Consider the following 27,909-nt stretch of genomic DNA (forward strand, 5'->3'; position numbering starts at 1 on the left):
GCTAACCCCCATATCTGGGGGAGCGCGTGTGGGCTTGGACTACTGGGTTGAAGCTGGGGCTGGGGCCGGGCCCCCCCCTTGGCTGGGAGGAGCTCGCCCGAACAGAAAGGGCTAGAATATTTACCCATAGCAGCTCCCATGTTGAGCAGCTGGCTGAAGACGCAGCTCTGAGGGGGGTAAGATCCACAGAGGCTGGGGAAAATGAAGGATCATCCCGGGGCTCCTGAGACGCGGGCCCCCTCCTCTTCTCCCGCGGAGCCCCCCACCCCCACCCCGCCAGCGCCATAAGTACCTGATGTAGGGGAAACCCTCCGTGAGGTTCACAGCCCTGTTGGCCACTGCAAGGGCAAAACTGAAGTACAGGGACACATCAAGGTGGTTTTAACGACAACTTTTCTTTCTGTTACCCACAGAAACAGGGACTTCTAGCTCCCTCCCCTCGGACCCAGGAGTCCAGACCCCAGCGCCCTCCTCCCTCACACCCCTGGGATCCTGCTCCCAGCCCCTCCTCCCTCAGATCTAGGAGTCCTGACCCCCAGCCTCTCCTCCCTCAGACCCAGGAGTCCTGTCCCCAGCCCCTCCTCCCTCAGACCCTGGAGTCCAGACCCCCAGCCCCCTCCTCCCTCAGACCCAGGAGTCCTGCCCCCAGCCCCCTCCTCCCTCAGACCCAGGAGTCCAGACCCCCCAGCGCCCTCCTCCCTCAGACCCAGGAGTCCTGTCCCCAGCCCCTCCTCCCTCAGACCCTGGAGTCCAGACCCCCAGCCCCCTCCTCCCTCAGACCCAGGAGTCCTGCCCCCAGCCCCCTCCTCCCTCAGACCCAAGAGTCCAGACCCCCCAGCGCCCTCCTCCCTCAGACCCAGGAGTCCTGTCCCCAGCCCCTCCTCCCTCAGATCTAGGAGTCCTGACCCCCAGGACCTCCTCCCTCAGACCCAGGAGTCCAGACGCCCTCCCCCGCCCCTCCTCCTTCAGACCAGGAGTCCAGCCCCCTCCTCCCTCGGACCCAGGAGTCCAGACCCCCCAGCGCCCTCCTCCCTCAGACCCAGGAGTCCAGACCCCCCAGCCCCTCCTCCCTCAGACCCAGGAGTCCAGACGCCCTCCCCCGCCCCTCCTCCTTCAGACCAGGAGTCCAGCCCCCTCCTCCCTCAGACTAGGAGTCCAGCCCCCTCCTCCCTCGGACCCAGGAGTCCAGACCCCCCAGCGCCCTCCTCCCTCAGACCCAGGAGTCCAGACCCCCAGCCCCTCCTCCCTCAGACCCAGGAGTCCAGACCCCCAGGACCTCCTCCCTCAGACCCAGGAGTCCAGACGCCCCCCCCCGCCCCTCCTCCCTCAGACCAGGAGACCAGCCCCCTCCTCCCTCAGACCCAGGAGTCCAGACCCCCCAGCCCCCTCCTCCCGCAGACCCAGGGGTCATCCTGCCTCTAACACTCACACAGTCCAGACTCCAGTGATAGCCCAGACGGCCAGGAAAGCAGGCAGCAGGGACAGGTAGCCCCACATGCCGGGCTCTGCAGGGCAAGTAGAGAGCCACGAACCTCTCTCTTTCTCTCTCTTTCTCTTTCTCCGGCGAGGAACCTGCCCTAAGGGTCCAGATGCATCAGAAGGTGGCCTCCTGGCTCTGAGGCCCCCATTGGCTCCCAGGCGGAATCAGTCGGTGAGGGTCTCCGGGCTGCTGAGGCCAGCTCTCAGCCTGAGGCGTTTTCCCTCTTTGAACAACTGTCTTTCCATCCGGACCTCCCAGTTTTTCCAGGCTGGCCTCCCCCAGCCCGGCTTCCCAGCCTCTCCCAGCCAGCCCTCCACCGCCGGCCTGGCCTCATGGCTTCCCCGGAACGCTCACCTGTCCTGAACCTGCTCCCTCTGGCACTCCCCGAGTCCTGGGCCTGGGGGCTGTGGGAGAGGTTGAAAAGGGAGCAGGGGACGGGCGTGGAGCTGGGTGGTGCTGTGGCAGAGCCAAAGTCCAGCCCGGGAGGCTGCAGGACAGTGTCAGGTCAGGAGTCTGACGGTCTCACCACCACTTTCTCCGGGACCTCACCCCCAAACTGCCACTTCCCCACGCAGAACCTAGCAGGCACCACCTTAGTTAGCTTCGAGAGGCCCCCAACTTCCTTCCTTCAGCTTTCAGCAGTTCACCGTCCAAGAGCCCAGCCCTTGTCCTTCCCAGGACCCACAATCTGAGCCTGCAGCGCTCCCCACCCTTCCTCCCTCAAAGACCCAGTCATGCAGGCCCCCAGTCCCTTCTAGAATACGTGCACTTGTAGGGGCACTCGGGCGGCTCAGTCGGTTAAGAGTTGGACTTCGGCTCAGGTCATGAGCTCACAGTTTGTGAGTTCGAGCCCCACATCGGGCTCTGTGCCCACAGCTCAGAGGCCACTTCAGGTCCTCGGTCTGTCTCTTTCTCTCTCTCTCCCTCTGCCCCTCCCCTGCTCGTGTTCTCTCTCAAAAAGTAAACATTAAAAAAAAAAAAGATTTAGAACACATCCACTTGTTTCTAGCCTCTGGGGCCCCACCTTTAGCTCTTACCTCCTCTGGGACCTCAGAATCCAGGCCCACGGGTCAGACTCTGTGCTGGGAGTAGTTTCCGTCCTTATGCTGCTGGATGTAGGGCCTTGCTGACCCGGCCTCCTCGCCCTCACTTGCCTTCCCCTCTCCCTTCCTCTGGACAGCTGCTGGAATTCCCCGGTGGGCAGGCTCACGGTGGGTGGGAAGGGAGACCTTGGTGTTGACATCTCATCCGATGAGCCTTCCCCGAAAGCAATTGCTTCCTGTGCCCAGACCATTCTGCTGTGTCTTCCACATGGCAACCCTCAGATTTCTGGTTTCCTTCCCTCTTGGTGATCAGACCTTTGGGCCCTGGCCTCATCCTGCTTCCTGTGGACCCAGGAATCTAGGTCTCCAGGCCCTCCTCCCTTAGACCCAGGAGTCCAGACCCCCAGCCCCTCCTCCCTCAGACTCAGGAGTCCAGACCCCCAGCCCCCTCCTCCCTCAGACCCAGGAGTCCAGACCCCCAGCCCCCTCCTCCCTCAGACCCAGGAGTCCAGACACCCCCCCCCAGCACCTCCTCCCTCAGACCCAGGAGTCCTGCCCCCAGCCCCCCCTCCCTCAGACCCAAGAGTCCAGACCCCCAGCCCCTCCTCCCTCAGACCCAGGAATCCAGCCCCTAGCCCCTCCTCCCTCAGACCCAGGAATCTAGGCCCCCAGCCCTTCATCCCTCAGACCCAGGAGTCCTGCCCCCAGCCCCTCCTCCCTCAGACCTAGGATCAGGCCCCCAGCCCCTCCTCCCTCAGACCCAGGAGTCCAGACCCCAGCCCCTCCTCCCTCAGACCTAGGAGTCCTGCCCCCAGCCCCTCCTCCCTCAGACCTAGGAGTCCTGCCCCCAGCCCCTCCTCCCTCAGACCCAGGAGTCCTGCCCCCAGCCCCTCCTCCCTCAGACCCAGGACTCCAGATCCCCGATCCCTCCTCCCTCAGACCCAGGGGTTCCAGCTCTCTTCCCCCTCAGCACCCCACCTCTTTTTGTTCAATTTGAGGTAAAATTCACAAAACATAAAATTAACCATCTTACAGTGAACCATTCAGTCGCGTTTGGTACATTCCCAAGGTTGTGCAACCCCCACTTCTATCTAGTTCCAGAACTTTTTCACCGCCCCGGAAGAAAACTCTCCACGCATCAAGCGTAGGCCCTCGCCATCACCTCCTGTCCTCAGCCCCTGGCCACAAGCAGATGGCTTTCTGTCCCTATGGATTTGTCAATTCTGGACATTTCCTATGTTCTTTGAGTTTTGTCCACGTTGTAGCGCACGTCAACGCCGCATCCCTTTCTGTGGCCAAATAGTATTCCACTGACCCTGCGTCTTTGTGGACTTAAGAGTCTGAGACCCACCTTTTCTTGCTGGTACTGTTGTGTTTCCAGGGCCCCAGCCGCTGGAACTTCAGGCTGTTGGCTTCCTCCAGAGCACAGATGAGACAGACAGAACATTCCTCGAGGCCAGAAGCCGTCAACCCACTGGCCACGGTGGCTTTTCCGGCTGGAGGGCAGGCACACTGGGACCCAAAAAGGAGGGTACAGGTACGATAATGAAGGTAACACAGGGTACGGTGGCCCCCGGAGGAGGGGGTGCTGACTAGAAATGGTGTCCAGAGTGTTCTGGCTGTGAGGGAAGGTCAGGAGATTCTCACAAGCGATACGTAGAAGGAGGCTGTGTGCAAGTTTTCAAGCTTCAGGAAGGCTTCCTCAGTAGAGTCCAGGTGGCCCCTGAGACCTAGCCCATGAGGGTCGAGTGCCTTTGTCTGCTGGGTTGTACAGTGTAGACCCACTAGGAGACGTGAGCCAGGCCCCAAAGTTCTCCATTGCCATAAAGGGCCTGGACATTATCCTGAGGGTAATGGGGAGCCATGGAAGGTTCTTGAGCAGAGCAGATGGAGGAACGGACACTGTGCAGACAGGAAGGAGGTGCAATAATAAAAACCATTGACACATCTGAGTGCCAGGCACTGCCCTGTGACCCTGAGGGGGGAAAAATCTGGAATAATTCCAAGCTTCGCACTTCCAAGAGACAGCCCGGAGCGTTCAACTCGGCCAGGCTTGAGTTGGAATCCCATCTCTGCCCCCTGAAGAGCTGACTGCCTGTATGAGCTTCCAATGTCTGCTGTCACAAAGCGCCACAAATTTAGGGGTTTAGGACAACACAAATTTAGTAGCTCACAGGTCTGGAGGTCAGAAGGCATCAGTGCGGCTCGTTCCTCCGGAGGCTCCAGGGGAGAGTCCATTTTCCTGCCTTTTCCAGCCTCCATAGGCAGCTACACCCCTTGGCTTGTGGCCCCTTTCTCCATCTGCAGAGCACCTCGTTCCAACGTCTGCTCTGTCATCACGTCCCCTTCTCCGACTCTGACGACCCCATGACTGCATTGGGCTCATCCACAGAATCCAGGATAATCTCACCTCAAAGCCTTTAACTGAATCATGTGCGCAAAGTCCTTTTTGCGTGTAAGGTACCATAGTCACGTGTCCTGGAGATTAATATGTAGACACGTTGAGGGCGCCTGGGTGGCTCAGTCGGTTGAGCGTCCGACTTCGGCTCAGGTCACGATCTCGTGGTCCGTGAGTTCAAGCCCCGCGTCAGGCTCTGTGCTGAGGGCTCGGAGCCTGGAGCCTGCTTATGATTCTGTGTCTGCCTCTCTCTGCCCCTCCCCTGCTCATGTTCTTTCTCTGTCTCTCAAAAAGAAATACAAATTTAAAGATGTAGACATTTTAGGGATCATTATTCTGTCTCCCACAGTGAGGAAGCTTTGGTTTCTTCAATCTGTAAAATAGAGGCCATAATATTGCTCTGGAGACAGACTTCCTGGTGGTAGTAAGAAAACCACAGCCCCAAGGGGCGCCTGGGTGGCTCAGTCGGTCGGGCGTCCGACTTCGGCTCAGGTCATGATCTCATGGTTCTTGGGTTCGAGCCCTGCGTCGGGCCGTGGGCTGACAGGGCAGAGCCTGGTTCCGATTCTGTGTCTCCCTCTCTCTCTGCCCCTCCCCCGCTCATGCTCGCTCTCTGTCTCTCTTAAAAATAAATAAACATTAAAACATCAAACAAACAAAAACGCAGGTCCAAAATGGAGTCACTTATGCAAAGGGCCTAAGTCAACAAACCAAGGCTCAATACCCAACCCAGGTGCAGGCTTAGCCTCCCTGCCCCCAAACCCCAGGTGGTAACATTTAACTAGTCAACCTGGAATTTCCTGGTTAGCACTAGGAAATTTACTGATAGACTCTTTGATCCCCCTTAGGAGGACAACCTTGCCTAATACGATGCATTCTTTGCCAATAATTTTTGTTTCCACTCCCTAGCTACCTTTAAAAACCTTTCCTTGGGGCGCCTGGGTGGCTCAGTCGGTTGTGCGTCCGACTTCAGCTCAGGTCACGATCTCGCGGTCCGTGAGTTCGAGCCCCGCGTCGGGCTCTGGGCTGACGGCTCAGAGCCTGGAGCCTGCTTCCGATTCTGTGTCTCCCTCTCTCTCTGCCCCTCCCCCGTTCATGCTCTGTCTCTCTCTGTCTCAAAAATAAATAAACGTAAAAAAAAAAATTTTTTTTTTAAATAAAAATAAAAAAAAAAATAAAAACCTTTCCTTTCCCGTAGCGGGAGCCGGAGCTCCCCTCTACTTGCTAGATGGGACGCTGCCCCATTCATCAGCCACCTGATAAAGCCAACCAGGTCTTTAAAACGTATTAGGTTAAATGTGTGTTGTTTACCACTGAGTTTGTATCCCCCCCTCTGCTTCCTGCTGTCGGCGTGACCTGGGCGAATGGCCTGTCTCTCCGCACCTCGGCCTCCTCATCTGTGAAATGGGGATCATGAGAGTGCCGACTTCAGAGTCCGGGGGGGGGGGGGGGCGGGATCTGCGTGTCAGTCCGCTTAAGGTGCTCAGAACAGCATCTGACAGGTTTGTGTTTCTAAGAGGCAGCTGCGGTCAGCATTACCTTTATCTGAGAGTTCGTGTGCGGATCAAAGAGAGGAAAAAAGAGGCGTGGTCAGCCTTTGCTCTGCTTTTTGCTGGGTGCGGGGCTGCTTCTCCTGGGGGTGTAGCATAGCTGCCCACGGCAGGAGGGGGATCAGAGTTCCTGGGGGGGGGGGGCGGCTGGTTGTTGCTGGTTTTGTGTGTGTGTGTGTGTGTGTGTGTGTTTGCCATTGAGCAAATATTGATCGAGGACCCACTGTGTGCCAGCCGCTGTTCCGGACACTAGAGAGACCGCAGTGCACAAGCAGAGAAAAACTGGTGGCATGAAACTAACAAGGTCCCACCCTGCCCCAGGCCCCAAGTGCCTCTCCTGCTGGTCCCCTCCTCTGGCGGGGAGTGGTGGCTGTTCCAACCACTGACTCAGTATCTTCCTCCTGAATCCTTTGTTCACTCGCCCATTCCCTCAGTGAACATTCCCCTGAAGTCCCTGGGCTCTCAGGAATGAATCCGATCCAGCCCCTGCCCTCAAGGGGCTCCCTGTGTGCAGGTGACGTGCGCCCTAGTGGACGCTATGCTGAAGGAGCACAGGGGAGGGAGGACCGAATGCTACCCGGTGTCCACTCTGCTGGTAACTCTCTGTCCCCACTCCATGCCCCAGCCCTGCCTGTGCCTGATTCCCACTCGTCTCTCCAAGATGCTAACCTCCAGGTGACCCAAGGCAACACTTTTCCCCACTCTGGGCCCCAGGACCCACCTCTCTGCACCTCCCTGGACTGGCACAGAAGCCGGGCTTACTGGTGTCCCCATGGTGGCTGTGTGACATCTTCAGGACATCTGCTGAGTGGACAGGAGTGGGGCACCTCAAGCCCGGTGGGCTACGTTCAACTTGCAAATAAGCCCCTCCCACTGTCCGCTTGCAGGCTGGGGGTCCTGGACTATTCTGGATCCTTCCGGAAACGAGTGCTAGCCAGGCTTGGCTGAGGGGAAAAGGCTGCACGTGGCCTTCCTCTGGGTGAGAATGACATTGCACTTTCGAGTTTAGAAAACTGCTTCTAGTTGGTGCTGAGGATTGTTTTTTCCTAGACCGAGGAGGCAGCTAGAGCAAGAGACCTCATCTGTCAAAGCAAGGATCATAATGGTGCCCCGGTCACATGCTTGTGAGGGTTCAGGAGTGAGTCTGTGAGAGTCCCCTTCTGCCACAGTGCTGTCTACAATTAGGTGCCAATGTTGTCGGGTCCTCCAAGTTGCGTTCAGTATTTCTTTTTTCTTTTTTATTTTTTTCTTAATGTTTATTTATTTTTGAGAGAGACAGAGACAGGGCGTGAGCAGGGGAGGGACAGAGAGAGAGGGAGACACAGAATCCGAAGCAGGCTCCAGGCTCCGAGCTGTCAGCACAGAGCCCGACATGGGGCTCGAACTCACAAACGATGAGATCATGACCTGAGCCAAAGTCGGACGCTTAACCGACTGAGCCACCCAGGCGCCCCACGTTCAGGATTTCTGAGAAGTTGCACTGCTTCACAGAGTAGATACGTGGAGCTCAGAACAGCTTGCTGTGTGATGGGTCCTTTGAGAAGCAAGTGTTGTGATGGTGCTGGCAATACAAGGGATTTATTGGGGACAGTGCCAGCAAAAGATAAAGGGGGCAGGGAACAGAGCTGGGAAGTTGGTAGGCCCCCTGTGGAAGATGAGGGGGAAGGAAGGTGGGGGTAGAAAGAGCTTCAGGCCGTTCAGCACTGAGAAATCTCAGCCAGCCAACAGGGGAGGGGAGGGGCAAGGATTTCTCCTCCCAGATCCCTAGAAACAGAAAGTAGGTTGGTGTTTACCAGGGGCTGGAGGGAGGGGCAAATGGGGAGTGATTGCTTAATCATTTCTTTTTGGGGTGATAAACATGTGAAACCGCATAGAGAAGACACGGTTGCAAAATAGCGTGTACTAAATGCCACTGAATTATACTCTTTACAATGATGGTTGAAGCGGCGAATGTCGTGGTACGGGAATTTTAGCTCAATTAAAAAAGAAAAAGATCACATTAGAGGAGCCCACATTGGGTGGGAGTGGCCAGGCCCTAGTGCCCTCCTTCCCCCCCATCCCAACCCCGCCCCTGATGATTAGTCGTGGTTGGGGGCTGTCAGAAGAGAACACGACCTGGATCCAAACAAAATAGTGACTTAGGGCAGCTGGGGGGCTGTCCTCCCAAGGCACTCGTCACAGTTGATCAAGATCTTTCTTCGAGGGAGATCCACCTTGGCTGCTATACTTACCCGATGTCGCTGAGCAACAGACTGAAGGAGCTGGGGCCAGACCATAGGTCTGTCTGACTCTAAAATGTTGTTCATTCCCACATGCCAGGCTCCCTCCTCGGACACCCGTCCAAACTTCCACCCGCCCCGTCTGTTCATCTGTGCATACGTTCTTGCCTTTATGCGTTTATCCAACTAGGTGTTCGCCCTCCCACCCACCCACCTGCCTATCTGTCCAAATATCATTTGTTTAGATATTCTTCCAGCTCTCCAAGCTCCATCCATCCATTCAGCTCTCCATTCATCCAACTCGGTGTTCTTTTTTTTTCTTTTCAAAGTTTATTTATTTATGTTGAGGGGGGAGGGGGAGGGTCAGAGAGAGAGGGAGAGAGAACCCCAAGCAGGCTCCACACCATCACCACAGAGCCCGAGGTTCTGTGAGCCCAAGCTTCAAACCCACGAACTGTGAGATCATGACCTGAGCCGCAACCAACAGTCAGACGCTTAACCGACGGAGCCACCCAGGCATAACCCCCCAACTATATGTTCTTTCATTCTTGGAGCCATTCTGTCAATCCCCTCTTCCCGTTTATTCTACAATCCATCCATCAGTTTAACCACCCACTTTCCCACTGATCCAATCCACTTAATCAGCTGTCTATAGTAGCTTTCTGTGGCTGCTGTAAAATATTCCCACAAACCTAGGATAATCCAGGATAAGGTCCTCCTTTCAAAACCCTTACCTTAACCCTATCTCTTACCATAAAAAGTAATACCCACATTCTGGGAACTGCAGATGTCTTTGGGGGCGTCACTGTTTTACCACATCATCGATTCAACCCCCTGCGCGCACACACACCTCTCTCTCTCAGTCTCTCTCCCTCTCTCTCTCTCTCCCCATCCATCCACCCACCCATGCATCCATTCATCCACAGGTTTTTATCTCTGTAGGAAACAAAGCTATAAGGAGACAGTTACAATCACTGACATGGTTGAGATCGGTGCTATTGAGCAAATATGCAGATCTGTTGAGCTGACTGTCACTTCTGCCCACCTCTTTGTTCCCACCGCCACCACCTCCACGTTGGGAGAGGAAAGGAAGGTGGAAAAAGAATGACCCAAACATCCAAACATTTTTCTTAAGTTTACTTATTTATTTAATGTTTTAAATGTTTCCTTATTTAAAAAACTTTTTTTAACGTTTATTTATTATTGAGAGACAGAGAGACAGAAAGTGTGAGCAGGGGAGGGGTAGAGAGACGGGGAGACGTAGAAACTGAATTAGGCTCCAGGCTCTGTCAGCACAGAGCCCAACACGGGGCTGGAACTCACAAACTGCAAGATCATGACCTGAGCCGAAGTCGGTCGCTTAACCAACTGAGCCACCCAGGCGTCCCAATGTTTACTTATTTTGGAGAGAGAGACGGAGAACAGAGACAGAGCATAAGTGGGGGAGGGGCAGAGAGAGAGGGAGACACAGAATCTGAAGCAGGCTCCAGGCTCTGAGCTGTCAGCACAGACTCCAATGTGGGGCTCGAACCCACAGACTGTGAGATCGTGACCTGAGCCGAAGTTGGACGCTCAACTGACTGAGCCACCCAGGTGCCCCTATTTATTTATTTTGAGGGTGGACAGCAGTAGAAAGAGAGGGAGAGGAGAATCCCAACCAGGCTCCTTGCTGTCAGTGCAGAGCCCAACGTGAGGCTTGATCTCATGATCCTTGAGGTCATGACCTGAGTTGGAATCAAGAGTTAGACACTCAACTGACTGAGCCACCCAGGTGCCCCACCCAAACATTCTTCATTCTCCTTAAATCTTCCATCCCACTCATTCCCAGTCCATGAACATGGTATATATCTCCCTGTTTTAGATTTTCTTTCAGGTCTCTAAATAAGGTTTTACAGGTTTTCCGGAAGAGGTTTTGCACATATTTTGTTAGATTTATTTCCCCTTGCTGGATATTTATAAATATTGTGGGTCATATTTACTTAAATTTTTATTTTAAAATTTTGTTAGTTGTACAGACAATGGTTAACAAAGCGGATCCATCCAAATCAGCTATCCTGCTTGCAAGTTTGCCTTGGGCTGGTGTCTGGGGACTTGGTTGCTGAAATATTCTGAGTGGCTCACTGTGCCTGGCTTGTGCAAACCATGTGGTTAATGCTGAATTCCCGCTTTCTTTCTGGGAGTCTGGAATTTTGGTATGTGCTAGGCAGAAGGTGCCTACATGATCAGTCGTTAATAAAACCTTGGGTGCTGAGTCTCTGATGGGCTTCCTTGGGCAAAAACAGCATGCACATTGTGCTGCACTTTTGTTTGGGGAAAGAGTGAGTTCTGTATGATCCTCATGAGAGGAAGAGAGAATGAGGAAACCTGCATGTGATTTCCTCCAGTCTCGGCCTGTGAGTTTTCCCCCTCAGGATCCTACATTGTTGTAATAAAGTTTAGCCATGAATACAACTCTGTGCTGAGCTCCATGAGTCCTAGTGAATTTCTAAACTTTGGGTGGTCTTGGGCACCTCCAACCCACAGGTAAAAAAATGTACAGTTGATATTTGTATATTGGTTTTGTATCCAGCAACCTTTCTAGATTCCGTCATTAATTCTGACATTATCAGGAGCTTCTTTTGGATCTTCTAGATACATAATCATATCTGTGATCAATGGCAGTTTTATTTCTTTCTCTTCAATTCTTACACTTTTTTTTTATTTTACTTGCCTTACCCAGAACAGCACAGAATGCAGTGGTAAGGGGACATCCCTGTCTTGTTCTCGACTTCAAATAAAGAGCTTTCGATGTTTCACCATTAAACATGGGTTTTCTCTAGATTTTTTATTGTGGTTAAATATACCTAACATAAATTTTGCCCTTTTACGATTTTAAGTGTGCAATTCAGGGGTATTAAGTACATTCACAGTGTTGTGCAACCATCACAACCATCTGTCTCCAGGATTTTTTCATCATCTCAAACAGAAACTTTATACCCATTAACCAGTAACTCCCCACTTCCCCTCCCATAGCCCCCGGCAGCCAAAATTCTACTTCCTGTTTCTACAGCTTTGACTATTTCAGATACTTCATATTAGTGGAATCATATAATATTTGTGTGTGTGTGTGTGTCTGGCTTATTTCATTTAGGAAACTGTTTTCAAGGTTCATGCATGTTGTAAAGTGTGTCAGAATTTCCTTTCACATTTTGTTTATTCATTTATGAGTTGATAGATATTGTCAAGTTGGTTCTAGATATTATCTAGTTAGTTCTACCTTTTGGCTATTATGGATAATGCTGTAATAAACATCCATGTACAAGTTTTTCTTGTTTCCTTCTTTTTTTTTTTTTAAGTTTTTGCTTGTAAGTAATCTCTACACCCACATGGGGCTCGAACTCACAACCCCAAGATCAAGAGTTCCATGCTTCACTGACTGAGCCAGCCAGGCACCCTGAGTTCTAAGTATTATTTTTTTTCTCTTTCTTTCTTTCTTTCTTTCTTTCTTTCTTTCTTTCTTTCTTTCTTTCTTTCTTTCTTTCTTTCTTTTTCAGTAGGCTCCACGCCCAACGTGGAGCTTGAACTCGCGACCCGGAGATTAAGAGTCATATGCTGCACCAACTGAGCCAGACAGGCGTGCCAAATATTCTATATATATTCTAGGTTACAAACCTTTTATCAGATATATGATTTGGAAAAATGTTCTCCCATTCCATGGGTCCTCTTCTGAGGTACTCTCTCTCCTTCAGGGACAGGCTTCTTTCATTGTTTTTATTCGTTTATTCATTAAATCTGTATCGAATGCCAGTGATGTGCCAGGCAATGCCCTTGACGTTGGAAACTCAGCTGTGAACAAAACAAGGGTCCCTGCCCTCCTAGAGCTCATGTTCTAGCTGGGAAGAAAGACAACGAACAAATAAACAAAGAGATGTATAATGTCAGGCAGGGCTAGGTGCTAGGCAATGCTCGTTTTGTAGGCGTGTGAGTTGTATAGTGGCTCAGGGCCTCACGTGGGTTGAGTGCTTCATTGTGACTGTCCTGAAACGCTTAGCAATTTTTGAACAAGGGCTCTGCATTTTCGTTTTGCTCTGGGACCCAAAAATTATTATGTAGCTGGTCCTGGGGCTATAAAGCAATAGAGCAGAGTCAGGGAATGACTGGGGTAGTTGGGCTCTTCCAGCCAGAACCATTAGGGATGGTGACCTTGAGGAGGTGACATTTGAGCAAACACCTGAAGCAGGCGAGAGAGTGAGCCCTGCAGACAGTTGTGGGGGGTAGATCTCCTAGCAGACAGGACGGCAAGGAAAGGCCTTGCTTCCATCAAGGAGGCCAATGGGATTATAACAGAGTGAGCGACTCAGAGAATAGTTGATAATGAAGATGAGAGGAATAATGGGGGGCCGTTGTGAGACTGTTGGATTTTAGCAGCGCCTGGGTGGCTCAGTCAGTTGAGCATCCAACTTCAGCTCCGGTCACGATCTCATGGTTTGTGGGTTCCAGCCCCGCATCGGGCTCTGTGCTGACGGCTCAGAGCCTGCAGCCTGCTTCGGATTCTGTGTCTCCCTCTTTCCCTCTCTCTCTGCCCCTCCCCTGCTCACGCTCTGTCTCCCTCTGTCTCTCAAAAATAAATAAATGTAAAAAAAAAATAAAAAAAAAAAAGAATGTTGGATTTAAATCTAGGTGTGTATCAATATACTATAGTGGCATAAAACAGCGATAAGGATTTGTCATCTCGCAGTTTCTGTGGGTCCAGAATCCAGGAGCAGCTCAGCTGGTTGGCTCTTCAGGTTGTAATCAAGACGTAGACAGAGCACCGTCTGGAGATAGGAGGATCGTTTCCAGGCTGGCTCACTCACATGACCGTCAAACCGTTGGCAGGAAGCCTCAGTTCTTCCCTGGCTATTGACACAAGGCTTCAGTTCCTTGCCACATTGTCTTCTCCACAAGGTGGCCTTGATAACCTCTCTGGGTTCTCCCCAAGGAGCAATCTCAGAGATAGCAGGGATGGAAGCCAGAATGTCTGTGACGACCTAGCCTTGGACACATCATCATTTTTACACAATACCCTTTCCATTACACCAGCTCAGCCCTGTTCACTGTGGAAGCAGGAGCTCAAGGCTGTGAATTCCAGTGGGGGAGATTGGGTCCCCGGGGGTCACCTCGGAGGCTGACTGCCAAGGTGTGAATTCATTGCAGAATTTTGAGGAGGAGGAGGAGGATGATATTAGATAGATATAGATGTGTGTGTGCATATACATATACATGTGTATATAGGTAGATAGAGGTATTCATGAAGTAACATACAGTATATAATACTCATATTTATTCTATCATATTATACATTTTGTTCTTACACAAGTAATACTTGAAAACTGAGAGACAGCTTCCCCCCCATCATTTATGTTTCTCCAGCTTTATTGAAGTGTGATTAACAAACAAAAAGCGTATACAGTCAAGGTGTACAATATGATTATTTGACATACGAACACACTGCGAAGTGATCCCCACAATCAAGCTAATTAACACGTCCGTCACCTCACAGTTACCCTTTGTGCGTGTGGTGAGAAGGCTAATGATCCATGACCTACTGTCTTCGCAAGCTTCAAGTACACAGTTTGGTATTGTGAACTTGAGTCACCTATTCAGCTCATGTGCACTTTGTCCAACCTCTCCCCTTTTCTCCACCCTCTCCCCCCACCACTGCCTCCGGTGACCACCCTTCCACTCTCTGCTTCTAGGAGTCCGACTTTTTTTAGATTCCACATACATATGAGATCGTGCAGTATTTGTTTTTTCGTGCCTACGTTATCTTATTCAGGATAATGCCTTCCAGTGTCGTCCGTGTTAGGATTTCCTCCTTCCTCACAGCTGAATAATATTCCATTATACATATATGCCCTACATTTTCTTTTGTCGTTGATCCCTTGACGGACACTTAGGTGGTTTCCACGTCTTGGCCGTGGTGAATAATGCTACAGTAAACATGGGAGTGCAGATATCTCTTTGCAACAGTGACCATTGTCTTTGGATATATATCCAGAAATGGGATTGAGGGACAACGTGGTAATTCTATTTCTATTTTTTTTTAATTTTTTAATGTTTATTCATGTTTTTGAGGAACAGAGAGACAGAGAGCAAGCAGGAGAGAGGCAGAGAGAGGGGAGACACAGAATGTGAAGCAGGCTCCAGGCTCTGAGCTGTCAGCACAGAGCCGGACGGACGCAGGCCTCCCAAACCACGAACTTCGAGATCATGACCTGAGCTGAAGTCGGACATTCAACCGACTGAGCCACCCAGGCGCCCCTCTATTTTTAATTTCTTAAGGAACCACCATATTCTTTTCGATAGTGGCTGCACCAACTTACATTCCCATCAACGGGCACAAGGGTTGCCTTTTCTCCACATTCTCACCCCAATCATTTATTTTATATATACATATAAATAGATATCCCTTGCCCCTCAAAATATGATCTTCCTGAATTTACTGCTTTTTCCTGTTTTTGTTTTTGTTTTTTAGAGAGAGAGATAGCATGCTAGCATGGGAGAGGGCAGAGGGAGAGAGAGAGAGAGAGGGAGGGAGAGACAGAATCCCAAGCAGGCTCTGCACTGTCAGCACGGAGCCCAATGCGGGGCTCGAACTCACCACTCTGAGATCATGACCTGAGCCAAAATCAAGAGTCAGATGTTTAACCAACTGAGCCACCCAGGTGCCCCTGCGAAGGTGTGTTCTAAAGCAGGCTTCTCAAACATTCCAGAGCATTCCAGTCACTGGTCTGGGTGGTTCTGCTTTAGGAGTTCTGGGATGTGGCCCGAGATTCTCCATTCCCACCGAGCACCCACGTGGTCTTGCTTGATGATGCTGGTACATAGGCCACACTTTGGGCAGCGGGCATTTGGGCACCTTGACTAAATACTCAACCGGGCCTTCCGGAGGCTGAGACTTCGAATGTACGTTTTCACAATATTCCCCAGATGATTATTTCTCTCCCTCTCTCTGTCTCTCTCTGTCTCTGCCTCTCTGTCTCTTTCTCTGTTTCTGTCTCTCTTTCTGTAGTAAAATACACTTAACATCAAATTTACCATTTCCACCATTTTGAAGTGTGCAAGTCAATGGCTTTCTGTACACGCACGGTGTTCTGCAACCAGCACCATTCTCTGGATCCAGAACCTCTTCATCCAAAAAGGAAGACCCACCGCTATTATTAGTCCCTCCCCCATTCTCCCCCCGCCCCCCCAGCCCCTGGAAGTCATCATGAATCTGCTTTCTGTGTCTATGGATTTACCTCTTCTGGATATTTCCTAGAAATGGAATTCTTGGGGCGCCTGGGTGGCGCAGTCGGTTAAGCGTCCGACTTCAGCCAGGTCACGATCTCGCGGTCCGTGAGTTTGAGCCCCGCGTCGGGCTCTGGGCTGACGGCTCGGAGCCTGGAGCCTGTTTCCGATTCTGTGTCTCCCTCTCTCTCTGCCCCTCCCCCGTTCATGCTCTGTCTCTCTCTGTCCCAAAAATAAATAAACGTTGAAAAAAAAAATTAAAAAAAAAAAAAAGAAATGGAATTCTTCCATATGTGAATTTTTGTGTCTGGCTCCTTTTACCTAGTGAGTTTTCTTTTTTCTTTTTTTTTTAAGTTTATTTATTTACTTTGAGAGAGAGAGAGAGAGAGAGCACGAGCAGGGGAGGGGCACAGAGAGAGGGAGAGAATCCCAAGCAGACAGTGCAGAGCCAGACGTGGGGCTCGAACTCAGACGCTTAACCAACTAAGCCACCCAGGCGCCCCTAGCCTGTTTTCAGGGTCCATCTATGTAGTAGCATATATCTGTGCTTCATTCATTCATTCTAAACGTTGAGAACCGGCTGGATCCTATCTGGGCAATGTAGCCCAGAGGTTGAGAAATAAAGCCCTGGTGTCTGATGGCCAGTTAAATCCCCTCTGTAAGCCTCAGTTTGCTCATCTGTAAAATGGGGCTAGTAACAGCCCCTCCCTGGCAGGGCTATTTACAAAGTTACCGGCATGTGCCAACAGCCCAGTAACCGTTGCTTATTCCACTGGCAGATATGCTGTAAGTGGTCCAATCTTCTATTGTTAAACAGTAAGGCTTTTCCTATCTTTCTGCGTTTAATTTTTTTAATCTAAAAAAATTTTTTTAATGTTTTTATTTATTTTTGAGACAGAGAGAGACAGAGCAGGAGCAGGGGAGGAGCAGAGAGAGAGGGGGAGACACAGACTGGGAAGCAGCCTCCAGGCTCTGAGCTGTCAGCACAGAGCCCGACGCGGGGCTCGAACTCACGCACCTTGAGATCGTGACCTGAGCCGAAGTCGGACGCTTAACCGACTGAGCCACCCAGGCGCCCCTCTTTCTGCGTTTTAAACAACACCGAGGCGAAACAAACATATTTGTATATAAATATCTTAATGCTTGTCAGTTATTTCCTTAGACTAAAACCCTGGAATGGAATTGGCGAGTCAAAATTTTATTTGTATTATGAAATATTTTTCACACACAGAAGAAGAACAGATAGTGATAGAGTGCACTCATGGTTTCACCTCTGGGCTTTAAAAAAAAAAAAAAAAAGTGCAAATATCAATGTCCCCTGTAGCTTTCCTGATTGCAGTCCATCGGCCCCACCTGCAGGGGTCACCAATAGGGCTTTCCCTTCCTTTTCTCATGCCCGTGCACGTTTATATACATTTAAAACACGTCTCCACACACAGTCCCTGTTTTATGGGTTTTAAAACTTCCTACATTCGACTCTACAGACTTCTGCAACTAGCAGAAGGGGTTGGGGTTGTCAGGCTGAGCTACAGAGCGCTCATTCCCTTCCACTGCTGCATGGCGTTCTCCTGAATGAAAATGCCACGATCCCGTTATCCATTCTTCATCGGATGGACATTTAAGCCGTTTCCAGTACCCCCTCCCCCCAGCGCAACTGTTGGGAGCTTATCTTTGCGTTCACATTTGCCAGCGTTTCTCTGGGGTGGACACCCGCGAAAAGAAGAGCTGTACTTTTAAGATTCAGACATACTGATAGGACTTTTCCGGAGAGCTGAGTTTTTAGAGTCCTTTCTGCGTGCCTGCTGTTTCCCTCCTCTGAAACTTGGGCCATCCTTAGGGGTAGGGGCGTGCCTGTGTTGGGAGGGGGTGCCTCAGGACTGGGGCATAAACAGAGAGGGCAGGCCACCTCCCCAACATCACATAGCGACGCGGAAACCGTCAGCGTCATCCTCACTGGCCTGTCATGCCTGCATTCATTCATTCAGTACCTACTGAAGCACCTACTCCGTGCCAGGCATTGTTCTAAGCGCACAAGATACACAGCAGTGAGCAAAAAGAACAAAGCCCGCCTGCTCCAAGTGCGGAGCTTGTTATTCTGGGCGTAATTACGATAAATTGCTAATTATGTATGCTTCCAGGATTGGAGCCAGGGGGGTGATCCCAACTGGGGGAGGGGGTTGCCTCATGGGAGACTTCTCCAAAGCCCCTACTTGTCAGGCTCCTCCTTTCCGAGCCGTGCACCCCCACAGAGCTCTCGTGGGTGCTCACGGAACTGGACGGGGTATTCGGGGCCAGGAAGGTTGTCCCGCAGGGAGGGACAGAGAGGCGCCCTTTGTAGCCCGGCCGGGCTGTCAATAAAGTTTTGTTGCCTCGGCAACCGCAGGCCGGGCGGGGTCGACGGAAGAACCCGCGCGCCCGCCCCAGCTTTCTTCCCGCTGTTCCCGAAGGGTTCGCGGGAGAAAGAATAGGCCAGGCTCGACTCTACGGTGATGGGCGGGCGCCTTCGCCTATTGAAGGACGAGCTATTCCAAGGCCAGCCAGTCACACGCGGGCTATGCACGGGCGGAGCCCGCCCCCTCCCCACTTGGACCTGAATAACCTGACCTAAACCCGAGTTTTGCCGGGAGCCACGACGCTTTCGGCCAATGGGGACGCCGACTCCGGGCCGTGGGCGGGGCCGGTCTCCATGGCAGCGGCGGAAGGACAGCTACGGGAGCCATTAGCTGCAGTTGGCGGCGCTTGGCAGCGGCGCGGGCGGAGCAGGGTTTCGTGGGGGCGCCGACGGTGGGGGCAGGCGGGGAGGGGCCGAGTTGGACTCCGCCAATGGGAGCGGCGCGAGCGCCACAGCCCCTCAGGAGTGGCGGTGGCTTCGGCCAATGGGAGCTCCCCCTGGCCGTGGCGGGGCGGACCCAGCGGGGCAGACGGGAGGCGCGGCGACCGTGTCTGACGAGAGCCGGAGCAGGCAGTGGGAGGTGGTGGCGGCGGCGGCGCGGGTGCCTCAGGAGGAGGAGGAGGAGGAGGAGAAGCGGGTGAGGGGTGGCGCGGGGCCCGACCTCTGAGCCCCCTCTCGGCCCCCACCCCGCGCCGCCTTGGCTCCCGGTCGCCCCCAGCCCCGACCGTCCCCCGCCCTGCCCGGCCCCTCCTCGTGTCCAGGCGCCCACGTCTCCTGGCCCTTTGGCGGGCCCCCGGCTGCTTTCGGCGCCCAGCCCCTTCCCTGTGCTTGCTCACCCAGGCCCCTCCCTGCACTCCCGGGCCTAACCGGACCCCTGGGGTAGCCCGCGGGCTCTGCACTCCCCTCCCTGGATCTCACTGCGTGCCCAGGCCCCTGTCCCAGGACCACCACCGCGGACCTCAGCCCCTGCTTCTGGACCCCTCACTGCCTACCAGGTCCCTCCCTGGACCCAGGCTCGCTGCTCCCTGGATGCCTACCTGCCCCTTCTCTGCTTCTCCAAGCCCCGTTCTGGACCCTTCGGCCCCCCTTCACCTTCTCGGGACCTGCCCTCGACTCTAGGTCTCCACCCTGGCTTTCCTGGGGTCATCCCTGGATCCCCAGGCCTTCCCGCCGCCCCGTGTCTCCAGCAGGCACCCCCGGCCCTTCTTTGCCCCAGCTCCCCTCCGTGCAATCTGCATTTTGTCTTTACCCACATACCTCCCTGCAGCTTCCGCCCTGTCCCAGCGCCCTCTCGCAGCGCCCCCTCTTTATGTATCCCCAGCCTTCCTGTCTTTTCTAGACCCCCTTTCCCGCAGCTCTAGCTCCTGATCTCCCTTCAGCTCCCCCTTCCTTGCGGTCCCCCATGGACTCTCCCTGACACACTGTGGTGCGGACGCCCGGCAGGCCATCCGTAGGCCGGGTTAGGGGTCTTGTTTTCTTTCCTTTTGCTGATTCCCTTCTTTCTCCCCTTTTTATGGACCTGTTCTGCCTCTCCGTGTCATTCCTTTCCTCTCCCCCCTTCCCTGCTTTGTCCTTGGAGCCCCCCCTCCCCCGGAATCCTTGGAGAGGGAGCAGGTGCTGGGATCCTTCCTCCGCTCTCCCTCCCCTCACCCCCCTCCAGGCTGCCTGGGGCTTCACCGAGAGCTTCCTGATGATTCCCAAAGGCTGCTGGGGGAGTGGGGATGGGGGGTGGTGGGAGGGAGGTAGAGGCTGAAGCCAGGAAGAGTGAGGGTGGGTGGAGGAACAGTCTGTCCCAGTGGGGTGGGAAGTCTTGGATTTTTCCTTGGTGAGGGCTGGAGGTGGGGATGGGTTCCCCCTGACTCCCGCCTCTGCAGGGCTAAGCCTTTAGGGTTATCCCTGACTGCCAATTAATCAGCCTTCCCCGGGCCAGTAGGGACATGCGTGCATGCGTGCGTGTGTGTGTGTGTGTGTGTGTGTGTGTGGTGTATGGGGGCATGAGGGGATCTGCGCGTGAGTGTGTGGGTGTGCACAGAGGGTGGTCGTGTGTGGCTGGGGGATTTGTGTCTGCTCCAGAGCGTGATACCGACTGACAGTGACTGATATTTCTTTGGGGGCTTCTCCACTGTCACAAGTACTTGTTGCATTCTGTCTGCACCGAGAGCCCTGTGAAGTCAGCACTGCTTTCCTCCCCGATTTGTAGATGAGACTGGAGACCGAAACGCTTGCCAAATCCTGCGCAGCTCACAAACGGCCCTTCCCGGGGCGCCGCCCCTGCCCCTGCATTGTGCCCCCAACTCTTGGCCAGAGGCAGCATGGTCCGCGGGGCACCATGGGACCTGACAGAGTGACAGCCAGAGAGCTGTGTGAGAATGACGACCTTGCCACCAGCCTTGTCCTGGACCCCTACCTCGGCTTCCGCACCCATAAGATGAACGTCAGGTGAGCGGCCTGGGACAGGGTGGCCCCAGGGCTCCGGGACCCCTCCCCTGCCTCCACGGCCCCTGCAGCCCCAAGTGGGGGTGGGGGCAGGGCCCAGGAAGGCCCGGATGGATTAGGCCAAGGCCCTGGGACCCAGGCATGCCCTCTCCCCCAGCCCCGTGCCCCCCCTGCGGCGACAGCACCACCTGCGCTCAGCGCTGGAGGCCTTCCTGAAGCAGCGGGACCTGGAGGCTGCGTACCGGGCCCTGACGCTGGGAGGCTGGATGGCCCACTACTTCCAGAGCCGGGGCCCGCGGCAGGAGGCTGCCCTCAAGACCCACGTGAGGGCACCCCTCCCTTCCCCCACCCTCAGCCCACACATCCTCCCTGTCACCTCGGCCTGTCCTGGGTCCTTCGCTGTGGCAGGCAGACCTCTGGAAAGCCCCAGTCCCTCTGCAAAGCCCACCCCCCCACCAGACTCCCTAACTTCCTAGCTGTTGGGGCCATCTGAGACAAGGCTCAGAGAATCCTAGGAGAGTTGGGGGGCCCTCTGAGATGGAGTACAACCTCTTCATTTGACAGATGAAGAAACTGAGGTCCCGAGAGGGGAAGTGAGTTCCCCAAGGCCACACAGCGGGTCAGTGGCAGAGCAGGACTAGAACCCAGGAGAGAGAGGGCTGAGGACGAGGCTGCCCCACCTCCTCACCCCGCCCACCCCGTCACCTCCCCCAGATCTATCGCTACCTCCGAGCCTTCCTGCCTGAAAGCGGCTTTACCATCCTGCCCTGTACACGCTATTCTATGGAGACAAATGGAGCCAAGATTGTGTCTACCAGAGCTTGGTAAGAGGGCCAAACTCACAGCCACGGGCTCTAGAGGCTGCTGGGAGAGGAGACCCCTGGAGATCAGGGGGGATACCTCTGGCGTTGAGGCCAGGAAGATGTCTTTGTTCGGGGGGGGGGGGGGAAGAGACAGTTTCCTGCTGAGACGAAGGAGGCCAGGCCTAGTCCCAGAGACACTCTTCCCCCACAGCAGAGCCGATGGGGGTAAGAACCCCCATGCGACCCCAGGCTTCCGGGGGCTGCTAGGAAATCACTGACCTTGTGCGCAGGACTGTGGCAGCCCTCGTGCTGATGGGGTCCCCGCTGCGTAGCCAGCACCGCCGGGTAAGGGACAGGCCAGTGAGCAAGATGGGCCCTGCCCACTGATCTCAGTGCAGAGAGAAGGCAGGCAGTAGCCGAGTAAACCCGCAGGTGCTGACCACAGTTGCTTGGTGCTTTGGGAGCCACCGGGGAACTTTGAGTGTTCTCGGGAACCAGGCCTAAGCACAGACCCACGGGAGGGTCTGGTGAAGTGTGGGGGTGGGGGGTGGCAGCTTGTGGCGAGTTCACGGGAGTCCAGGCAGAAGGACTACTGTGCAGGGCCCAAGGGGAGTTGGTCGCGAGAGGAGAGCCTGAGTGACGCCTGGGTCCACGTGGGACTGGGCCATCCCGTTCCAAGGACCCGGAGCCAGGAGACCCCCCAGGCAGGTGTGGAGGCGGTGGGGGGGGGTGGACTTGAGAAATCTGGGAGGCGGACCAAGGTGGCACAGGCAGGAGGCCCCCTGGTGGCCCAGCTGGGGCTTGGGGAGGCGCTGCTCAGACGGTGGCCTGGCCTGGCCTGGCCTTTCTGCAGGAAGAAGAACGAGAAGCTAGAACTGCTGGTGGGCTGCATCGCGGAGCTGCGGGAGGCTGACGAGGGGCTGCTGAGGGCGGGCGAGAACGACTTCAGCATCATGTACTCCACCCGCAAGCGCAGCGCACAGCTGTGGCTGGGCCCCGCCGCCTTCATAAACCACGGTGGGGCCGCGGCCGCGGCCGGGGCTGGGGCCGGCCCGGGACAGGGCGGGGCCGGGGCTGGTGGTGCCCACTCACCTCCCTGCTCACTTGAGTCTCTTCTTCTCTCCCCGCCCTCCCCTCAATGTTCCAGACTGCAAACCCAACTGTAAGGTGAGACTTGGGGAACCCCCACTGAGGAGTGGGCTTGGGGGGAAATAAGGGGGCTCCGGGGAGGGGCATTTGGGTCAGTGACTAGCCAGAAACTGCCCGGAGTCTCCCCACCTGGTACAGCTGCCTCCTGCCCCTGGCCGGAACCTTGTGTGCATCTGCAGAGATCAGGGATCTGGGAGGAAGGGGCCCTGGCGAGTCTCCCTGGATCTCAGGTTGCCACCTGCTGGCAGCCTTCTTCCCTCTCTGAACCTGAGTTCACTTGGAGGGGGGAGTGTGGTGGACAGGGAGACAGAAGGTGCCCCCGTGCCTGGAGCCCACTGGCCACAGCGGTGCACCTGTCATAGCAGGACACAGGGGAGCTGAGCCCCAGAAGCCCGGGGTAAGGCCAGAGCGAGCCCCAGAGGATGAGACTCTGGGAGGCAGGGCTTCCAGGCAGAGGGAGCAGGATGGAGAAGCAGCTTTGCAGGGAGAGCCACTGCGTGTTCTCTGTGGTGGAGCACAGAGTGCCTGAAAGCAGAGGAGTCTCGTAAGGCCTTGGGTGTGCATCCTGCTGGGTGTGGGCCTCATTGCGCTGTCTGTCGGAGCCCCAAGGTGCGACCAGGGCTCTGGAGTTAGAACTGGGTTTGAGTCCTGGCTCCCCCAGCCCCCAGCCTGAGTTACTCTTCTCGGGTGGGAGACGGTGAGAATGTGTCTCCGGGGATGGTGGCAAGGGTCCGGTGTGAAGTGCACCCCCGTGGTTCTTGTGTTCTCTGACTCTGTAGGCCCATTACATGGGTTTGACGGTGGAAAATGCGCTGGGTAGGACAGGAAGCGGGGCAAGGCTTCGTGACAGAGGCTCTGTGGTGAGGCGGGTGCCGGCCACCTCAGGGCCCGGGCACCAGGCACCGGTCTTTTACCTAGCGGTGCAGAACCAGGAGGCCGCACAGATGTTTAGAGCCAGGCGCTTGAGGAGGAATAGGACTTTCCAAGGTGTTGAGGAGGAACTGAGGCGTGCTAGGCCATCCCAGACAGGCACGTCTCAGTGGAGGGCCAGGAGGCATGGTCGCCGTGGTGACTCTGGCCTCGCGTGCCACAAAGGAGCTCAGGTCTGCCCCACGGGTGCTCCCACTGGGTGAATAATGGGGTTTGGTTTTTAGATGGCCCTGGCAGCTCAAGAGCTGGAGGCTTGTCAGGACAGGGAGGGGCCGGAGGCTGGCGTGTGACCCGGTGTGTCACTGAGTGAGAGGTTGGCTCCAGATGGAGTCTGGGGGATACAGAGGGCCAGGACGCGAGGCCCTGTGCACGGAGGCTCCGGCCAGTTGGCCTGGGATGAAGTGGGCAGGTGGCCGGAGCCACCCCCAGGTGTGTGTCAGGCTGGAGTGGGGGGAGAGATGGGAGTCCACTCCTCCCAGAGGGGGAGCACGAGGCGGGAACAGGCACAGGCAAGAGTGGCCTCAGGGGGCAGCAGTCCCGGGCTGGGGCCGCAGGGCGGACAGGCACCTGGGGGGGGGGAGACGGCGAGACCGGCAGAGCTGGGACCTCGCTGCCAAGGTGCAGGCTGCCAGGGAGTGGGGAGCGGGGGGGGGGGGGGGGGGGGGGTGGAGGAAGGGTGCAGGAGGGAGCAGGCGGTGCTGTCTGCCAGCACTCCCAGGGTCAGGTTAGATCATCATTCTGCGGGGAGGGTGGAGGCCAGCACGCGGGCAGGAAGTTGGGGAGCGTGTTAAGAGGGCAGGCCCTGGAAGCTCCTGGGGGCTCCTGGCCCCTGGCCCCTGCCCATCCTGGGATCACACTCGTCCTGGGTGGGGTGGAGCCAGGCAGCCCCCAGGACCGGTCACTGAGCAGCCCAGCCCCCAGTTTGTGCCCGCAGATGGGAACGCAGCCTGTGTGAAGGTACTCCGGGACATTGAGCCGGGGGACGAGGTAACCTGCTTCTATGGCGAAGGCTTCTTTGGTGAAAAGAATGAGCACTGTGAATGCTATACCTGTGAGAGGTGAGGGGTGAGGTGGGGAGGGACCCAGGAGGGGTGAGGTGGGGAGGGCACCCAAGAGAGGTGAGGTGGGAGGGCCCCCACCAAGGGTGAGGTGGGGAGGGCACCCGAGAGGGGTGAGGTGGGAGGGCCCCCACCAAGGGAAAGGGGGGAGGGACCCAGGAAGGGTGAGGTGGGGAGGGCACCGGAGAGAGGTGAGGTGGGAGGGCACCCGAGAGAGGTGAGGTGGGAGGGCACCCGAGAGGGGTGAGGTGGGAGGGCCCCCACCAAGGGGAAGGGGGGAGGGACCCAGGAGGGGGGTGAGGTGGGGAGGGACCAGGAGGGGTGAGGTGGGAGGGCCCCCACCAAGGGAAAGGGGGGAGGGACCCAGGAGGGGTGAGGTGGGGAGGGACCAGGAGGGGTGAGGTGGGGAGGGCACCCGAGAGAGGTGAGGTGGGAGGGCCCCCACCAAGGGGAAGGGGGGAGGGACCCAGGAGGGGTGAGGTGGGGAGGGCACCCGAGAGGGGTGAGGTGGGAGGGCCCCCACCAAGGGGAAGGGGGGAGGGACCCAGGAGGGGTGAGGTGGGGAGGGCACCCGAGAGGGGTGAGGTGGGAGGGCACCCGAGAGGGGTGAGGTGGGAGGGCCCCCACCAAGGGAAAGGGGGGAGGGACCCAGGAAGGGTGAGGTGGGGAGGGCACCCGAGAGAGGTGAGGTGGGAGGGCACCCGAGAGAGGTGAGGTGGGAGGGCACCCGAGAGGGGTGAGGTGGGAGGGCCCCCACCAAGGGAAAGGGGGGAGGGACCCAGGAAGGGTGAGGTGGGGAGGGCACCCGAGAGAGGTGAGGTGGGAGGGCCCCCACCAAGGGGAAGGGGGGAGGGACCCAGGAGGGGGGTGAGGTGGGGAGGGACCAGGAGGGGTGAGGTGGGAGGACACGGAGGGAGGTGGGGAGGCCCCGCGGGAGCACACTGCAGTGCCCCCGAAGAGCCTCGTCAGGACCCGCCTCCCTCCTCTCCTTCCGCCCGCCCACAGGAGAGGCGAAGGGGCCTTCCGACTGCGGCCCAGGGAACCCGCGCCCCCGCGGCTGCTGGACAAGTACGAGCTCCGGGAGACCAAGCGGAGGCTGCAGCAGGGCCTGGAGGGTGGTGGCCGGCTGGGCCCCAGGGCCTGCGCCCACCTGTCCCCACTGCTCCGGGACCCGTTCTGCGGTGAGCTCGGGGCGGGGACCCTGTCCTGCCAGCCTGTGTCCGTCCCGACCACCGACCACCGTGTCCCTCCGTCGCCCTCCCTCCCCTCCCCCATACCCCCCCCCCCCCCCGCCGCCCCGCGCCAGTCGCCCCGCTCACATCCGCCCCTCACTCTCCCCTCCCCCCTCCACAGCTGCCTGCCAGCCCCTACGCCCCCTGCCCTGCGGCGCCCGCCCCGACGCCTCGCCCCTCTGGCTCCAGTGGCTGCCTCAGCCCCAGCCCCGGGTGCGCCCCCGGAGACGCCGACGCCCCCAGCCCCGGAGGGCCCCCGCTCCCCCCCGTCTCCGTGCCGCCCGCGTCTCCTTGCACCAGTGGGGAGGCTGTGGCCCCCGATGCTGCCTGCAGGCGGAGGCCCTGGTGGCCCTGGGCCCGGCCCCCCGCGCCCACTGGGCCCCTCAGCAGGACTGGCACTGGGCCCGGCGCTATGGGCTGCCTTACGTGGTGCGCGTGGACCTGAGCCGGGTGGCCCGGCCCCCGCCTGCTGCCCCCGCCCCTGCCCCTGCCGGGACCCCAGGCCCCACCCCCATCCCCAAGAAGGCCCTCGCCTTTGCCCCCTTCTCCCCACCCAAGCGCCTGCGGCTGGTGGTCAGCCATGGCTCCATTGACCTGGATGTCAACGGTGACGGGCCGTGATGGGCCGGAGGGGAGGCCCCAGGCCAGGAGAAGATGGGATCCTGCCTAGTCCCCCCTCCCCCACGGCCCCGTGTTCTCGGGGACTCACTGACCTCTAGAAGGAGCTCTTGGACCTCTGGGAAGGAGCTGGCCCTGGACCCCAGCACAGTTCTTACCGGGCTGGGGGCTGGGTCGGTTTGGAGACACCCAGGGATCTGACCCCTGACCCTTTGTGACTGCTGACCCCTGAGCCGCCCCCGCCCCATTGGGTGCCCTGGCCGCTGCTGCCCCACCCCCATCCCCAACTCCAACCTCAGGACTACAGGAGCCGTTCCCTTCCCTACCCCCCTCCTGCCCAGGGAGCAAAGCCATAAGGGGTGGGGGCCGCCCCTTGGTGTCTCCCCGGAAGCCCAGGCCTCAGGAGGCGGTGGAACTGACCTGGGGGCGGCCCCCCCTAGAGACTGCCCTGCGGAGGGGAGTGGGCTTGGGCTCAGCTCTGCGACTGTCTGAGGTGGGGGGGCAAGGTGGGGGGATGTCTGGGACACGTCCTCACCACCCCGTGGGTCTCAGGGAGGCCGGACGCGACCTCATCTTTCTCATGGTGCTGTCCCTGGTGCTACTGGGGTGTGGGGGTCCCTCCCCTCCCCCACACCAGAACGGGGTATGTTGGGGGATTGAAAGCACTTGAACTTTTTATTTTATTAAAACCTTGTTATAAGCAGCGTCCTTTGTAGCTTTTCATTTTGATTTATGTGTCGAGGGGATGTTTGTGGAGCTTTGGAGGGGCGAAGGGTCGATAGGATGGCCCCGAGGATGGCGGAGGACAGAGGCGAGAACCCCATCCCCGCTGGAAGGGTGCTGGTGAAGAGTGCGAGGACTCCCCTCTCCTTCAGATGAGGTAACAGGTCCGGCAAGTAGGGTGACTTGATCACGGTCACGTGGGGCCCAGCTGCCCCCAGAGCCTCGTCCGTGTCTTCTCGGTAGGCCCGGCTCTGTGGGACCAGGGCGATGATGCTCCACATCTGGGGCCTTAGGGAACAGCGCCGTCACCTTCGTGGTCACCTCCTCCCTGCCACTGTGCCTGAGACATGGGGACAGCTACCCACCGGTGAGCGCGTCCTGCTTCTGAGGGCCGGCGCTGTTCTAGAGCTGAGGCCTCACACCTGAGGGGCAGAAGCAGCCAGGGGCTGAAGGGAGGGCGAGAGGGGCAGGGAGAGGCCGCTGGGGGTGGGGGGGGGCAGGGCAGAGCGGGACGTGTTTACCTCGAATCCCTCTCTTTCACAGAGCACCTGTCTGACTCCCACTGAGCCTGTCGGTGTGAAAGGAGGAAGGCGAGGAGGGCGCGGAGGGCAGACTGCAGTGCAGGTG

General features: G+C 56.6%; 2 protein-coding genes and 1 long non-coding RNA gene across 11 annotated transcripts in view; 1 reads left to right on the forward strand and 2 right to left on the reverse strand.

The window, feature by feature from the left end:
• Window positions 1-3,989, reverse strand: part of TMEM150B (transmembrane protein 150B) — a 10,530-nt gene extending 6,541 nt beyond the window's left edge. Inside the window, exons 1-5 of one of the 6 annotated variants that reach the window (XM_030298331.1) lie at window positions 3,875-3,989; window positions 1,835-1,967; window positions 1,430-1,572; window positions 293-352; window positions 125-167 (exon numbers count right to left, since the gene is read on the reverse strand). In XM_030298331.1, coding sequence (XP_030154191.1) covers window positions 125-167; window positions 293-352; window positions 1,430-1,572; window positions 1,835-1,967; window positions 3,875-3,970 — 475 coding nt within the window. In that variant the 5' untranslated portion in view covers window positions 3,971-3,989. Of the gene's footprint in view, window positions 1-124; window positions 193-292; window positions 353-1,429; window positions 1,578-1,834; window positions 1,968-2,517; window positions 2,911-3,874 lie in introns of those variants that run through there. The other 5 variants (XM_030298330.1, XM_030298329.1, XM_030298328.1 and 2 more) reach the window with 5 other exon arrangements.
• On the forward strand, window positions 3,935-27,383 carry KMT5C (lysine methyltransferase 5C). Of its 4 annotated transcripts, none has more exons than XR_003965158.1 (10): window positions 18,787-18,970; window positions 20,534-20,772; window positions 20,927-21,092; window positions 21,484-21,593; window positions 22,426-22,589; window positions 22,720-22,739; window positions 24,573-24,709; window positions 25,715-25,890; window positions 26,063-27,202; window positions 27,302-27,383. XR_003965158.1 is itself a non-coding variant. In XM_030298291.1 (9 exons), the coding sequence occupies exons 1-9, from the start codon at window positions 3,953-3,955 to the stop codon at window positions 26,560-26,562; spliced, it is 1,620 nt and encodes a 539-aa protein (XP_030154151.1). In that variant the 5' UTR covers window positions 3,935-3,952; the 3' UTR covers window positions 26,563-27,264. The 4 variants fall into 4 exon arrangements, 2 of the variants coding, with proteins under 2 accessions (XP_030154151.1, XP_030154149.1); XR_003965157.1 differs by having other exon boundaries at window positions 27,276-27,368; XM_030298291.1 differs by lacking the exons at window positions 18,787-18,970; window positions 27,302-27,383 and adding an exon at window positions 3,935-4,060 and having other exon boundaries at window positions 26,063-27,264.
• Window positions 27,232-27,889, reverse strand: LOC115502737. Its single transcript, XR_003965179.1, has 3 exons — window positions 27,804-27,889; window positions 27,648-27,704; window positions 27,232-27,570 (listed from the first exon to the last, which is right to left on the reverse strand). It is a non-coding gene; the product is annotated as an uncharacterized LOC115502737 (long non-coding RNA).
• Between the last annotated feature and the right edge of the window lie 20 nt (window positions 27,890-27,909).

This window comes from Lynx canadensis, chromosome E2, assembly GCF_007474595.2.
Source record: "Lynx canadensis isolate LIC74 chromosome E2, mLynCan4.pri.v2, whole genome shotgun sequence".
In the NCBI taxonomy this organism is placed as follows: domain Eukaryota; kingdom Metazoa; phylum Chordata; class Mammalia; order Carnivora; family Felidae; genus Lynx; species Lynx canadensis.

Bases quoted from the DNA above. Each gene is read 5' to 3' on its own strand.
- KMT5C (XM_030298289.1), top strand. From the start codon at position 18,818: ATGGGAGCTCCCCCTGGCCGTGGCGGGGCGGACCCAGCGGGGCAGACG. The intron at 18,971-20,533 runs GTGAGGGGTGGC...CCCGATTTGTAG, and splicing joins AGGAGGAGGAGGAGAAGCGG to ATGAGACTGGAGACCGAAAC. The intron at 22,590-22,719 runs GTGGGGCCGCGG...TCAATGTTCCAG, and splicing joins CGCCGCCTTCATAAACCACG to ACTGCAAACCCAACTGTAAG.